Below are 13,929 nucleotides of genomic sequence, written 5' to 3' on the forward strand. Positions count from 1 at the left end.
GGAATTTTTAGTGATCTTTTGAAATTTATTGATAATGAAATGAACTTCAGATATTTTTTGGATGGAAGCCATAGTATATTAGTACAATAGTGGTGCTGTATTTCAAAGGGTCATAAAACGCCATTGTGCTAGTTGTGGCCTGAATGTATATGTAAAACTGGGAATGAAGTTTGCCTTATATTTGCCCCAGATAAGAAGACTAATGTGTAAAAAAGGGCACTTCATAAAGACTGTTTTTACTCATCTTCTGATTTTCTATCTGTTTTAAATTTTTTTCCAAAATGTACTTGTTATTAAAGGTTTTCCAAGAGAAAACATGGTTAACAAGGTTTAGGTTTTACCCATATATGATCTTGGTTGTCTGGTGGCACGGTTGTCTTCACTGAAGCCCAGCGTTTTTTTCCTGACCTCCTTTCTCTGTCTCACTTGATGACAAGTTTGTATGATCATAGTGGTTGTGAGCAAAAAAAAATTTATAATAGTCAATATAGGATGTATAGTTTGGATTTGTTATCTTAATAATTAGCAAACTGAACTTCGGGGAAGATAGGATTTGGTTAGAAATTCAGCAGGCTGGTTAAAGCGTGTACCTCCAGATTTTTTTTTTGTTTTGCTACACAGTACGCAGTTTCCATTTCTTTTCATGAAGCTAGAGGCCAGAGCCAGATTTACCAGGAGAAAGGAAATTTGAATGATTTGTTATCTCTTTCTCACATTCCTACATTGTAACTAGTTTTCCCAGCATTGATGAACTCTTCATCTCAAAGCAGTGTTTTTCAAAAGGGATGGAGTACAGAATACATAGTTTTTTAAAAAAGTTGGGTTATTTATGTTCCATATACTTAGTAATTATTATGGGGTGGGAAATATGTAATAAACCCTGAAAGAGATACAGTTCCTTTTTGTAGGACCCCTTGGAAAAGTAAAAAAAGTAAATTAGGGAAGGGTAAAGGAAAAATGATCTCTTCTAATTCCTATTTCCTCTTTGTTAGGACAAAAACAAAGTCCCCAGAGGTCATCAGGGAAGGTGAAAATGTTTGGTTAGAAACACTTGTAGTAACATTGAAAAAGGAAATAGAGAGGCCAAAGAGTCTCTAGGACCAGTATATGGGTAACATAGGAACTGAGTGATTGAGGTACTCTGATGCCACCTGTCATGGTTCCTGTACTCGGTTGTCTTCCATATCCGTCATCTCCACTCCAGACCACCGCCACTACCTCCACTGATTTGAAACTTGCAAAATTCCCATTCTTAAGACCTAGTAAAGAAAGTACAGTCAGAATAAACATGTGTAGGCCCAAGTTAAACCTCTGAGTATCAGATGGAGGGGGAGCTTCCCACCTGTTTTTATTGTCTTTAAAATGTGCATGTCGTTTTTCTTTTGTTCTTAGATGTAAAATGGGGTAAACTGAGAGATTATCAGGTCCGAGGATTAAATTGGCTCATTTCTTTGTATGAGAACGGCATCAATGGTATCCTAGCAGATGAAATGGTATGTGTTTGATAGCTTTGTACAAGTCCACATTTTATAATTTAAAACCTTATACATCATTAGATTTATAAAAGTTAAGGCTTGCAGCATATAGTTTATTGATTATACTCTAGAACTGTTAGCAAACTAACCCTCTGTCAAACTGATAAAAGCTCACTTTAGTTGCATAAGTGGGATCTTACATCTGTACTTCAGCTGTGAGGAATTATTATCTATGAAAGTATAATAAATTTAAAAATAATACATTTTGAGAAACATGCCTTTGGTTGACTTTTACAATGTAATGATTTGGCCATCTCCCTTCAATTCTACAAAACACAGGTGGGGGTCAATTGAATGTCATCGAGAAATATTTTATCCATGATGGTAGCTTGTACAGTTCTGTCCCATAAAACATTATATCTTGTTTACTATTTACTAGTTATGTAGTGAATGTTTTATGTTTCCCTATAGCTATAGTGCCAAGACAATTGCTTAGAGAAAGTATGGAATCAAAAGAAATAGGTATCAATTCTAGCTCTGCTAGGTGACCTTGGGAAAGTCACTTAAATATCTGGGCCTTATGGAGATGGTAATAGTACATCCTTCAAAGGCTTGTGAAGGTTAAATGACGTAACACTTGTAAACTTGACACATACTAAGTTTTTGCCATTTGTTAGCTGTACACATAGCTTTTCTTTTAAATGTTTCCATATATGTCGGGAAGGATGAATATGGAAGTCTGTTTTGTTTTTGTATTTCATTGCTTTGTGTTTATTTTTCTTTCAGGGCCTGGGAAAGACTCTTCAAACAATTTCTCTTCTTGGGTACATGAAACACTATAGAAACATTCCTGGTCCTCATATGGTTTTGGTTCCTAAGTCTACATTACACAACTGGATGAGTGAATTCAAGAGATGGGTACCAACACTTAGGTCTGTTTGTTTAATAGGAGATAAAGAACAAAGAGTAAGTTTCTCATATTTCATTACATTTTTGATATTAAAAGAATTTGAATTTAGGTTTTGTGGGAGGGGGATAATTAGAGGAGGGATAAAAGGAGAGGAAAAAGGGTCCAATAATAAGCTTGGTCTTCACAAATATTAGTAATTTATAAGTGGAATATTTTTTTGATGGTTAAGATTTATACTATGAAAATGGAGTTGTAGACTGTAGAAAGCTATAAGAATATAGTTGTTTTCTCCTGCTTTCTGGGGGTAGTTACAAAATCAAAGGCTGTGTCTCATTCTAGCAGCATTTTCTTTTTTTTTCTTTTTTTTTTTTTGCCGTACGCGGGCCTCTCACTGTTGTGGCCTCTCCCGTTGTGGAGCACAGGCCCCGGACGCGCAGGCTCAGCGGCCATGGCTCACGGGCCTAGCGCTCCGCGGCATGTGGGATCTTCCTGGACCAGGGCACGAACCTGTATCCCCTGCCTCCGCAGGCGGACTCTCAACCACTGCGCCACCAGGGAAGCCCCATTTTCTTATTTTTAAAAGAAGTTTTGAGTGTGTGAGGTGGTTAGAAATTTAAGGAGCCAGATTTTTAGATTGATGTATATAATGGTAATAGTCATGGAATAGTAATTTGTAATAGTAAATAATAATGTAAATAGTAACATGATGAGTCGGTGTGATAACTATCGAAATAAGTTAAAATATTGATAAGTTGGCACATCCTTTTTGGAAGAAGATATGGAAATAATGACACTATTAAGAGTATAAAATTCAGATTAAAAAATGTACTCATACTGCATTGAAGGACTATGTACCTAATTTTGTTTTCTCTTTATTCAGATATCAGTGATGACTCTAGATTTCTTTTCTCCCTTTTTGTATTCTAAGTTACAAAATTGCTTATTATGCTTTGAAGCCCAATTGTTTAACCAGTCTTTAGTTTCCTCACCTGTAAAATGAGAAAATTAATAGCAGTGTCTTAATAGATCTATAAACATAAAAGGAATGAAAGTGCTTACTGCAAACTAGCCTTTACTCCTTATCTATCTTTATGTCAGAAAACTCTCTATCCTTTTCTAAACCTATGTGCTAAGAATTTCAGCACCTAGTGGAATCGAGGAAAGAAGACATTTTAATAGTTAGTCTGTTGACTTTTGTACCGAAGAATTTTGTCAGTTTGTTTTTACTAAATGGCTCTGACATGATTACTTCATGGTTAATGAAGTTACTTTGAGCTGGTTCTAGCTGCTTGCGTACTATAGATGACTCTTCTTTTTACTCTTCCCACCCCCTTTTACATAGTAGATTACCTCCTTGTCATCAGTAAATTTAATGTATAGTTTATTTCTGCATGGTGTAAATTTTTTCTTTTGCTACACAGGCTGCTTTCGTCAGAGACGTTTTATTACCAGGAGAATGGGATGTATGTGTAACATCTTATGAAATGCTTATTAAAGAGAAGTCTGTTTTCAAGAAATTTAATTGGAGGTACTTAGTTATAGATGAAGCTCACAGGATCAAAAATGAAAAATCGAAGGTAATTTGATATTTAGATGTGCAAATCATTTGTACCTTAGTTTAGAATTCGATCGATGTACAGAATATTCATCCTAATGATGAATTTGTTTCTTTCAGTTGTCAGAAATAGTGAGGGAATTCAAGACTACAAATCGACTATTATTAACTGGAACACCTCTTCAAAACAACCTGCATGAGCTTTGGTCACTTCTTAATTTTTTGTTGCCAGATGTCTTTAATTCAGCTGATGTAAGTATTTCTTATTATTTTCTAGTTGGAATAATGTTTTTTAATACTATACATTTTTGTAATAGAATTGGCCTGCTTCAGAAATCAAACAAATGGGGCTTCCCTGGTGGTGCAGTGGTTGAGAGTCCACCTGCCGATGCAGGGGACACGGGTTCGTGCTCTGGTCCGGGAAGATCCCACATGCCGCGGAGCCTGTGAGCCATAGCCGCTGAGCCTGCGTGTCCGGAGCTCTGCAACGGGAGAGGCCACAACAGTGAGAGGCCTGTGTATCGCAAAACAAACAAACAAACAAATGAACTCATAGAAAAAGAGATCAGATTTGTAGTTACCAGAGGCAGGGGGGGGGGGGAATGGGATGAAGCCAGTCAAAAGGCACAAAGTTTATTGTACTTATTTATCTTCCACTTACAAATAAGTAACAGAGATGTAATGTACAGCGTGATAAACGTAGTTAACACTGCTGTATGTTATACATGAAAGTTGTTGAGAGTAAACAACAACTAAGAGTAATTAATAGTAATAAATCCTAAGAGTTTTCATTACAAGGAAAAATATTTTTTCTGTTTCTTTGATTTTGTACATATATGAGATGATGGATGTTCTGTAAACATTGTGATAATCATTTCATGATGTGTGTAAGTCAAATCATTGTGCTGTACACCTTAAACTTACCCAGAGCTGTGTGTCAGTTTATCTCAATAAAACCAGAAGAATAAAAAAGAATTGGCCTACCTTTCAGTCTACTTGAGATAATCATTACTTTTTTACGCCTTTAGGTAGTTAGCCTCGTGTAACCTACTAAGTTTTGTATGCATTCTGAGAATTTACTTTTGTGCCTTTTGATTTTAGTCTTATTTTAGAAATCATGGTTGGTTCTCTCTGGAATGTCATAGAGTCACATTCTTATTTGGTGGTCCTGTTGGCCTGACATTGTTTCAGTGGCTCTAGGTGGATTGCTTATGTTTTTAAGGTAGTGCTCAGGGTGTTCCCCCAAGTGAATTTGCGTACTTCATGTTGCCTGTGTTTTAAGTCCCCAGGATGCCCTCTCCCCAAGATGGCCTTCAAGTTTGGTGAAATATGTCTAACCATTCTTTCTTACGGTCTAGCAAACATAGAACCTAATCCTCACCTTTGATAGATTATTTGCAGTGATGGAAATGGTTAATTAACTATTTGAACTGTTGGTTGTACTTAGGAACATAATGTACATTATGTCGAGAGTCTGTGCTTATTAGTAATTTCATTTTTTTGTTGGACTAGAATTCATTTTTGACCCTTTGTTCCCATTGCTGGAGTGTGTGTGGCTTTGAAGAGCTTATTCAAATAAGTTCCAAAAAGGTGTTAATTTTGGTTTGTTGTGTTAAGTAAGGATCATTTTAAGAGTAGAGAAAATTGTGTTCTTGAAAGACATTTAGTCAGTGTCATCAAGCTACTTTAGTTCTGCTTTATGTATTTTGATTTTGTTTTTGAGATAATTTTTTTCCTACCACATTGACACTTCCATTTGTTTAATAATCTCTGCTAAAGCTTTGTTTTAGTTAACACAGTGAACTCTAAGATTATGTTTACTAACAAAGCAAATACAGTTGACCCTGAACAATACAAGTTTGAACTGGGCGGGTCCACATTTTTTTTTTTCAGTAGTAAATACTATAGTTCTGCATGATCCACAGTGGGAGGGCTGACTATAAGTTACATGTGGATTTTCAGCTGCATGGAGTATTGGTGCTCCTAACCTCTGCATTGTTCAAGGGTCAGCTGTATATAATAAATATGCTAAAGAGGTAAGGATAGGGAAACTATCCTTGTTCAAATCCTACCCAAATACTAATGAAATGCTGATAATCTCAATTTCACTTTTAGTAAGTTTAATGAAAATTGACATTGCTCTAGAAAGCTTGTGTTTGAGTAGTCTGAATGGTCTTTGAGAACAAACCGTGAAGTGGTTTTAGTTTTTAAGGTTTTCTGAAACTGAAGAAGGATATTTTTTCAAGGATATTGATTTTCTAATTCTGTAAAACTTGGTTTCTAACAATTTTCTTTTCACTATGAAACTTGGCATCTGGATGTTTTTGAGAAAAATGTTAAGGAAATTATGATTCTCAAACTAGTTCTAAAATTAATTGCTAACAATAGCGCATATGAAAAATAAAGAATTGAACTAAATGATATTTGTGGTTCACAACTCAAACATTGAATTAATTTTAGAAATTATTATATGCTATATAACTAGCATAACAGGGTATTTGTAGTTAATATTATCTCTGATCTTAACGTATTTTTTATTTGTTAATCTAGGACTTTGATTCCTGGTTTGATACAAACAATTGCCTTGGGGATCAAAAGCTAGTTGAGAGGCTTCATATGGTAAGTATTTTGGAGTAGGGTTAGAAAGCATATTTCCAGTGGGAAAAATGCTACAGATTTAAATTAGTGCATTATTTTTCTGTTAACAAAAAGCACAGTGGCTTTAGCATCAGATCTGTTTGAATCCTGCCCACTTAACTGCTTAATCTTATGATGGGAGGAGGGGTAATATAGGCAGTTTTAGCCTTAGAACGAACCTAGGGTGGAATACTAACTTTATGAAGGAAAAAAGTAATCCCTTAGGGTTAAAAAAGTACAGTGGGGGAAAGAAGAGTTGCATAAGGACTTAATATAGATAAGTTTTGGAAGCTTAGTTCCATTTACATTCCGTAGGAGAATCTAACAGATTTTGTTCTAAAAGGCCAAAGGTCCATCTGTTGTTCTTAAATCCAGTGACTGTGTGTAAGCAGTTGCTAATAGCTCAGTGCGAGAAGAGTTGATATGTTTTTGCCGTGAAGTATGGCTTCGTTTCTTCCTGTGGAGATTCACAAGTGAAAGTTGGTAGGAAGATAGAAATTTCTCTGATAGACCACAAATTGTGATACCCTGGCCTGCAGGGTAAATCATGTAAGCATGACATAGAAGGCCTTTCATGACCTAACTTAGGGTTCCTCAACTTTTGTTGACATTCTGGTATAAATAATTTTTTGGAGGGCGAGGAAGGGTGGCTTTCTTGTTTGACAGCATCCCCAGGGCTTCTGTGCTCTAGATGCCAGAGTATATGCCCTCATTTGTGATAATGAAAAATGTTTCTAGGCATTATAAACATGTCTTGCAGGGCAACATTGCCCCTCCTCCAAAACGTTAACCTTTCGAGTATTTTCCAACTTCTGTTTCACTTCTTGTATCAAGCTTTAATTTGCTAGAGTTGCTGGCTCGATTGTCAGTTTTCTGTAAACATTGTGCTAATTTCAGTCTCTCTGCTTACCTTTTTTGCCACATCTAGTATCCCCTTTCCTGCCCTCTTACTGATAACACCTAGGCCAAGACTCAGTGGTGATGTCACTTTCTCCATGAATACCCAGGCTGAGGCCAGCCTAGAGACTCCTTCTGTATATTCTATCTTTACTAATCTTGACATTCTAAGTTATAGGACTTTGCACAGGGTACTGAAATGACTTATTTACACATGTTTTCCCTGCTGCATTGTAAACACAAAGGCAGAGTATGTCTTAACATTTGTTCTTGTATCCCTAGCACAATGCCTGGCTCAAAGTGGATATTTGATTAAGGGGAAAAAATTAAAAATTTTATGAATGTTCCGATATTTCTTTCTACATAAATTAATTTTTAAGATACTTTAAAATTCTATGTACTGAAATTTTATTTTGTTAAACATTTGAAGATGATGATCTAGACACCTTTGTTTCAATTTAGATGGCATTCAAGCATGTAAGCACTTAGATTTATCTGTTTGAAGGACTGTGGAGTATATATGTAGGCTTTGCTTTAATAAATAGATGGGTATATGTAGGTAAAGCATACTAAAATCCACACAACAGAATACCAGTTTTGGCATTTGTTTGTTTGTATGAAGATACTTACCAAATCAGGGGAAAAGGTCTGGTGGCTACCATTCTGCTCTGTCCTGAAAATCCCACCATAGCTCCTGTGATCTCATAATGAAAGAGTATATTCACAATCACATGGGTGTACTTAGGAATGAGATAATTCTTGTCGTATGAGTTTTCTATTGTTGCAACACCCCCCAGCACCCCCAAAAACCCGCACCAAAACCTAAATTGTATGTGTTTTAATAATTCCAGAAGTTATGAGTTGGCTGAGAGGGCTCTTTGCTGGTTTTACCTGTACTTATCCAGCTGCATATACCTGGACGGTTCTGGAAGAGGGCCAGTGGGGCTGAAGGTCCTTGCTCATGTGTCTGGCAGTTGGTGCTAGCTTCCGGCTAGGGCCGCACTAGCTTCCTTACGTGATGGCATTAGAGTACTGTTGCTTATTATTTTTCTCACCAATTTTTAATTTGTTTTGTGGTGATTATATTTTTATAAGCTAGTGTAAATAGAACAAAGGATGACACAAATAAAAGAATATCTTTAGTTTTATAGATGTCAACTGCATACAACATTGGTATGTCTCACAAGTATAATGTTGTGTAAAAGAAACCAGATATAAATGAGCATGAGTCTTTATAGTTAAAAACAGGCAAAACTAATTTATGATGTTAAAAAGTATGAATATTGCTTACCTTTGGGAAGAAAAAGGGGGATAGTGACTGGTAAGTTTACAGAAGGATTTATGGGATGTTCTGTTTATCTAGGAGATGGTTACATGGGTATGTTTACTTGATTAAAATGCATTCACGATTTGTATACTTTGTATACTTTACATTTGTATACTTTACATTTGTCTACTTCCATAAGAAAATGGTAGTAAATTAAAAAACTGTAACCATGAAGACATCTTAATGTAGACCTAGCTATTTCTTAAGTAATGTTAGACAGTCTACATGCAGGTAACTAGTTTGAAATCTGAGAGGCAATGAATGTTGAAAATATCATCTTGAAAATTTACTATTTTTAATACTTTATGACAGTATATATTTTTAAAAAATTTTTGTTGGAGTATAGTTGCTTTACAATGTTGTGTTAGTTTCTGCTGTACAGCAAAGTGAATCAGCCATAGGTATACATACAACCCCTCCTTTTTGGATTTCCGTCCCATTTAACTCACCACAGAGCATTGAGTAGAGTTCCCTGTGCTACACAGCAGGCTCTCACTAGTTATCTGTTTTATACATAGTATCAATAGTGTATATATATCAGTCCCAATCTCCCAGTTCATCTCGCCCTCCCCTTCTCCCTTGGTATCCATACATTTTCTACATCTCTTTCTGCTTTGTAAATAAGATCCTCTATACCAGTTTTTTCAGATTCCACATATATGCGTTAATATAAGATATTAATTTTTCTCTTTCTGACTACATATTGAAAAAATATTAATCTTAACATTACTCTTTAGGAAATCACTAATAATAAGCTGTATATTTGGAAGGAAGAAGTCCTAAGAATAATTTGATGTCCAAGAAGTTACATTTCTTTCTATGTATTTAATAGACACTTTTGAGATCCTGAAATAATACTTATATTACAGATAAGGTCATCTGCATTTCTTTTTGCTCTTTTAAGGTTTTGCGTCCATTCCTCCTTCGTCGAATTAAGGCTGATGTTGAAAAGAGTTTGCCTCCAAAGAAGGAAGTAAAAATCTATGTGGGTCTCAGCAAAATGCAAAGGGAATGGTATGTGTTCTGAGACGTTTTTGAAATCACTCTTGATCCTGTACTAACTTTCATTTGTATTTTATTTTCCTAACTTGTGTTGTCAAGGAATTCTGTTTGCTAGATTGAACTCAGCCTAAAGAGTTTCCCAGTCGTATAATTTGATTAGGACTTGCTAATCAAATTTGTGATGCAAAGCCTTTATTAGATGAAGGAATCAAGTTGGGAGGTTTATGAATTCAAAAATTAAACTTGGCATTTAACAGGGATGCATTTAAAGCCTGCTGCTTGGGTTTCTATAAAAGAAGCTGTGGTGGCACAGATGTGAGACATGTGGTTAACCCGGTGGTTCATAAATACTGGCCCGTGGACTAGTGTTAGTCCCTGATGAAGTTGGAGATTGCAGAGGTATGAGAAAACTTAAGTGCTTTCTCTTATCGCAGAAAGCTACATTTATTTAATTTAAAAGACTCCGTTCTGAGTTGATGTTTTATTTTAGGCAGGATAAAATATCCTTTTGTGAAATTATGGTGATGACACATGGTAGCTACTTCTACAATACTTGAATAGGACATACTAAAAAAGTTGAAAACCTTGTAAGTTTTTATTATCTTTTTCTTCTTTTCTTTTTTTTTGAATTTTATTATTTTTTTTATACAGCAGGTTCTTATTAGTCATCAATTTTATACACATCAGTGTATACATGTCAATCCTAATCTCCCAATTCATCACAGCACCACCCCCACCACCCTGCGGCTTTCCCCCCTTGGTGTCCATACGTTTGTTCTCTACATCTGTGTCTCAGTTTCTGCCCTGCAAACCGGTATATCTGTACCATTTTTCTAGGTTCCACATATGTGCGTTAATATACGATATTTGTTTTTCCTCTTTCTGACTGACTTCACTCTGTATGACAGTCTCTAGATTCATCCACATCTCTACAAATGACCCAATTTCGTTCCTTTTTATGACTGAGTAATATTCCATTGTATATACGTACCACATCTTCTTTATCCATTCATCTGGTGCTGGGCATTTAGGTTGCTTTCATGACCTGACTATTGTAAATAGTGCTGCAATGAATATTGGGGTGCGTGTGTCCTTTTGAATTATGGTTATCTCTGGGTATACGCCCAGTAGTGAGTCATATGGTAATTCTGTTTTGAGTTTTTTAAGGAACCTCTGTACTGTTCTCCATAGGGGCTGTATCATTTACATTCCCACCAACAGTGCAAGAGGGTTCCCTTTTCTCCACAACCTCTCCAGCATTTGTTGTTTGTAGATTTTCTGATGATACCCATTCTAACTGGTGTGAGGTGATACCTCATTTTACTTTTGATTTGCATTTCTCTAACAATTAGTGATGTTGAGCAGCTTTTCATGTGCTTATTGGCCATCTGTATGTCGTCTTTGGAGAAATGTCTGTCTAGGTCTTTTGCCCGTTTTTGGATTTGTGTTTTTGATATTGAGCTGCGTGAGCTGTTTATGTATTTTGGAGATTAATCCTTTGTCCGTTGCTTCATTTGCAAATATTTACTCCCATTCTGAGGGTTGTCTTTTTGTCTTGTTTGTAGTTTCCTTTGCTTTGCAAAAGCTTTGAAGTTTCATTAGGTCCCATTCATTTATTTTTGTTTTTATTTCCATTACTCTAGGAGGTGGGTCAAAAAAGATCTTGTTGTGATTTATGTGAAAGAGTGTTCTTCCTGTGTTTTCCTCTAAGAGTTTTATAGTGTCCGGTCTTACATTTAGGTCTCTCATCCATTTTGAGTTTATTTTTGTGTATGGTGTTAGGGAGTGTTCTGACTTCATTCTTTTACATGTAGCTTTCCACTTTTCCCAGCATCAGTTATTGAAGAGACTGTCTTTTCTCCATTGTACATGCTTGCCTCCTTTGTCATAGATTAGTTGACCATAGGTGTGTGGGTTTATCTCTGGGCTTTCTATCCTGTTCCATTGATCTGTATCTCTGTTTTTGAGCTGGTACCATATTGTCTTGATTACTGTAGCTTTGTATTATCTGAAGTCAGGGAGTCTGATTCTTCCAGCTCTGCTTTTTTTCCTCAAGACTGCTTTGGCTATTCGGGGTCTTTTGTGTCTCCATACAAATTTTAAGATTTTTTGTTTTAGTTCTGTAAAAAATGCCATTGGTAATTTGATAGGGATTGCATTGAATCGGTAGATTGTTTGGGTAGTATAGTCGTTTTCACAGTGTTGATTCTTCCAATCCAAGAACATGGTATATCTCTCCATCTGTTTGTGTCATCTTTAATTTCTTTTATCAGTGTCTTATAGTTTTCTGCATACAGGTCTTTTGTCTCCCTAGGTAGGTTTATTCCTAGGTATTTTATTCTTTTTGTTGCAATGGTAAATGGGAGTGTTTCCTTAATTTCTCTTTCAGATTTTTCATCATTAGTGTATCGGAATGCAAGAGGTTTCTGTGCATTATTTTTGTATCTTGCTACTTTACCAAATTCATTGATTAGCTTTAGTAGTTTTCTGGTGGCATCTTTAGGATTCTCTCTATATATTATCATGTCATCTGCAAACAGTGACAGTTTTAGTACTTCTTTTCCAATTTGGATTCCTTTTATTTCTTTTTCTTCTCTGATTGCCATGGCTAGGACTTCCAAAACTATGTTGAATAATAGTGGTGAGAGTGGACATCTTTGTCTTGTTCCTGATCTTAGAAGAAATGCTTTCTGTCTTTCACCATTGAGAATGATGTTTGCTGTGGGTTTGTCGTATATGGCCTTTATTATGTTGAGGTAGGTTCCCTCTATGCCCACTTTCTGGAGAGTTTTTATCATAAATACGTGTTGAATTTTGTCAAAAGCTTTTTCTGCATCTATTGAGATGATCATATGGTTTTTATTCAATTTATTAATATGGTGTATCACATTGATTGATTTGCGTGTATTAAAGAATCCTTGCATCCCTGGGATAAATCCCACTTGATCATGGTGTATGATCCTTTTAATGTGTTGCTGGATTCTGTTTGCTAGTATTTTGTTGAGGATTTTTGCATCTGTATTCATCAGTGATATTGGTCTGTTATTTTCTTTTTTTGTAGTATCTTTGTCTGGTTCTGGTATCAGGGTGATGGTGGCCTCATAGAATGAGTTTGGGAGTGTTCCTTCCTCTGCAGTTTTTTGGAAGAGTTTGAGAAGGATGGGTGTTAGCTCTTGTATAAATGTTTGATAGAATTTACCTGTGAAGCCATCTGGTCCTGGACTTTTGTTTGTTGGAAGAGCTTTAATCACAGTTTCAATTTCAGTGCTTGTAGATTGATCTGTTCATATTTTCTATTTCTTCCTGGTTCAGTCTTGGAAGGTTATACCTTTCTAAGAATTTGTCCATTTCTTCCAGATTGTCCGTTTTATTGGCATAGAGTTGCTTGTAGTAGTCTCTTAGGGTGCTTTGTATTTCTGCGGTGTCTGTTGTATCTTCTCCTTTTCCATTTCTAACTTTATTGATTTGAGTCCTCTCCCTCTTTTTCTTGATGAGTCTGGCTAAATGGTTTATCAATTTTGTTTATCTTCTCAAAGAACCAGCCTTTAGTTTTATTGATCTTTGCTATTGTTTTCTTTGTTTCTATTTCATTTATTTCTGCTCTCATCTTTATGATTTCTTTCCTTATACTAACTTTGGGTTTTGTTGTTCTTCTTTCTCTAGTTCCTTTAGGTGTAAGGTTAGATTGTTTATTTGAGGCTTCTCTTGTTTCTTGAGGTAGGCTTGTATTGCTATAAACTTCCCTCTTAGAACTGCTTTTGCTGCGTCCCGTAGGTTTTAGATTGTCATGTTTTCATTGTCATTTGTCTCTAGGTATTTTTTAATTTCCTCTTTGATTTTTTCAGTGATCTCTTGGTTATTTAGTAACATATTGTTTAGCCTCCATGTGTTTGTGTTTTTTTTACGTTTTTTTCCTTGTAATTGATTTCTAATCTCATAGCGTTGTGGTCAGAAAAGATGCTTGATATGATTTCAATTTTCTTAAATTTATTGAGGCTTGATTTGTGACCCAAGATGTGATCTATCCTGGAGAATGTTCCATGCGCACTTGAGAAGAAAGTGTAATCTGTTTTTGGATGGAATGTCCTATAAATATCAATTAAATCTGTCTGGTCCACTGTGTCAT

The 13,929-nt window shown here is 35.7% G+C and overlaps 1 protein-coding gene across 1 annotated transcript in view; it reads left to right on the forward strand.

The window, feature by feature from the left end:
- SMARCA5 (SNF2 related chromatin remodeling ATPase 5) overlaps positions 1–13,929 on the forward strand; it is a 46,993-nt gene that overhangs the window by 11,794 nt on the left and 21,270 nt on the right. Inside the window, exons 5-10 of the mRNA XM_060012092.1 lie at positions 1,393–1,493; positions 2,262–2,441; positions 3,807–3,962; positions 4,061–4,192; positions 6,491–6,559; positions 9,706–9,815. Coding sequence (XP_059868075.1) covers positions 1,393–1,493; positions 2,262–2,441; positions 3,807–3,962; positions 4,061–4,192; positions 6,491–6,559; positions 9,706–9,815 — 748 coding nt within the window. The remainder of the gene's footprint in view (positions 1–1,392; positions 1,494–2,261; positions 2,442–3,806; positions 3,963–4,060; positions 4,193–6,490; positions 6,560–9,705; positions 9,816–13,929) is intronic.

Source organism: Delphinus delphis, chromosome 5 (assembly GCF_949987515.2).
Source record: "Delphinus delphis chromosome 5, mDelDel1.2, whole genome shotgun sequence".
Classification (NCBI taxonomy): domain Eukaryota; kingdom Metazoa; phylum Chordata; class Mammalia; order Artiodactyla; family Delphinidae; genus Delphinus; species Delphinus delphis.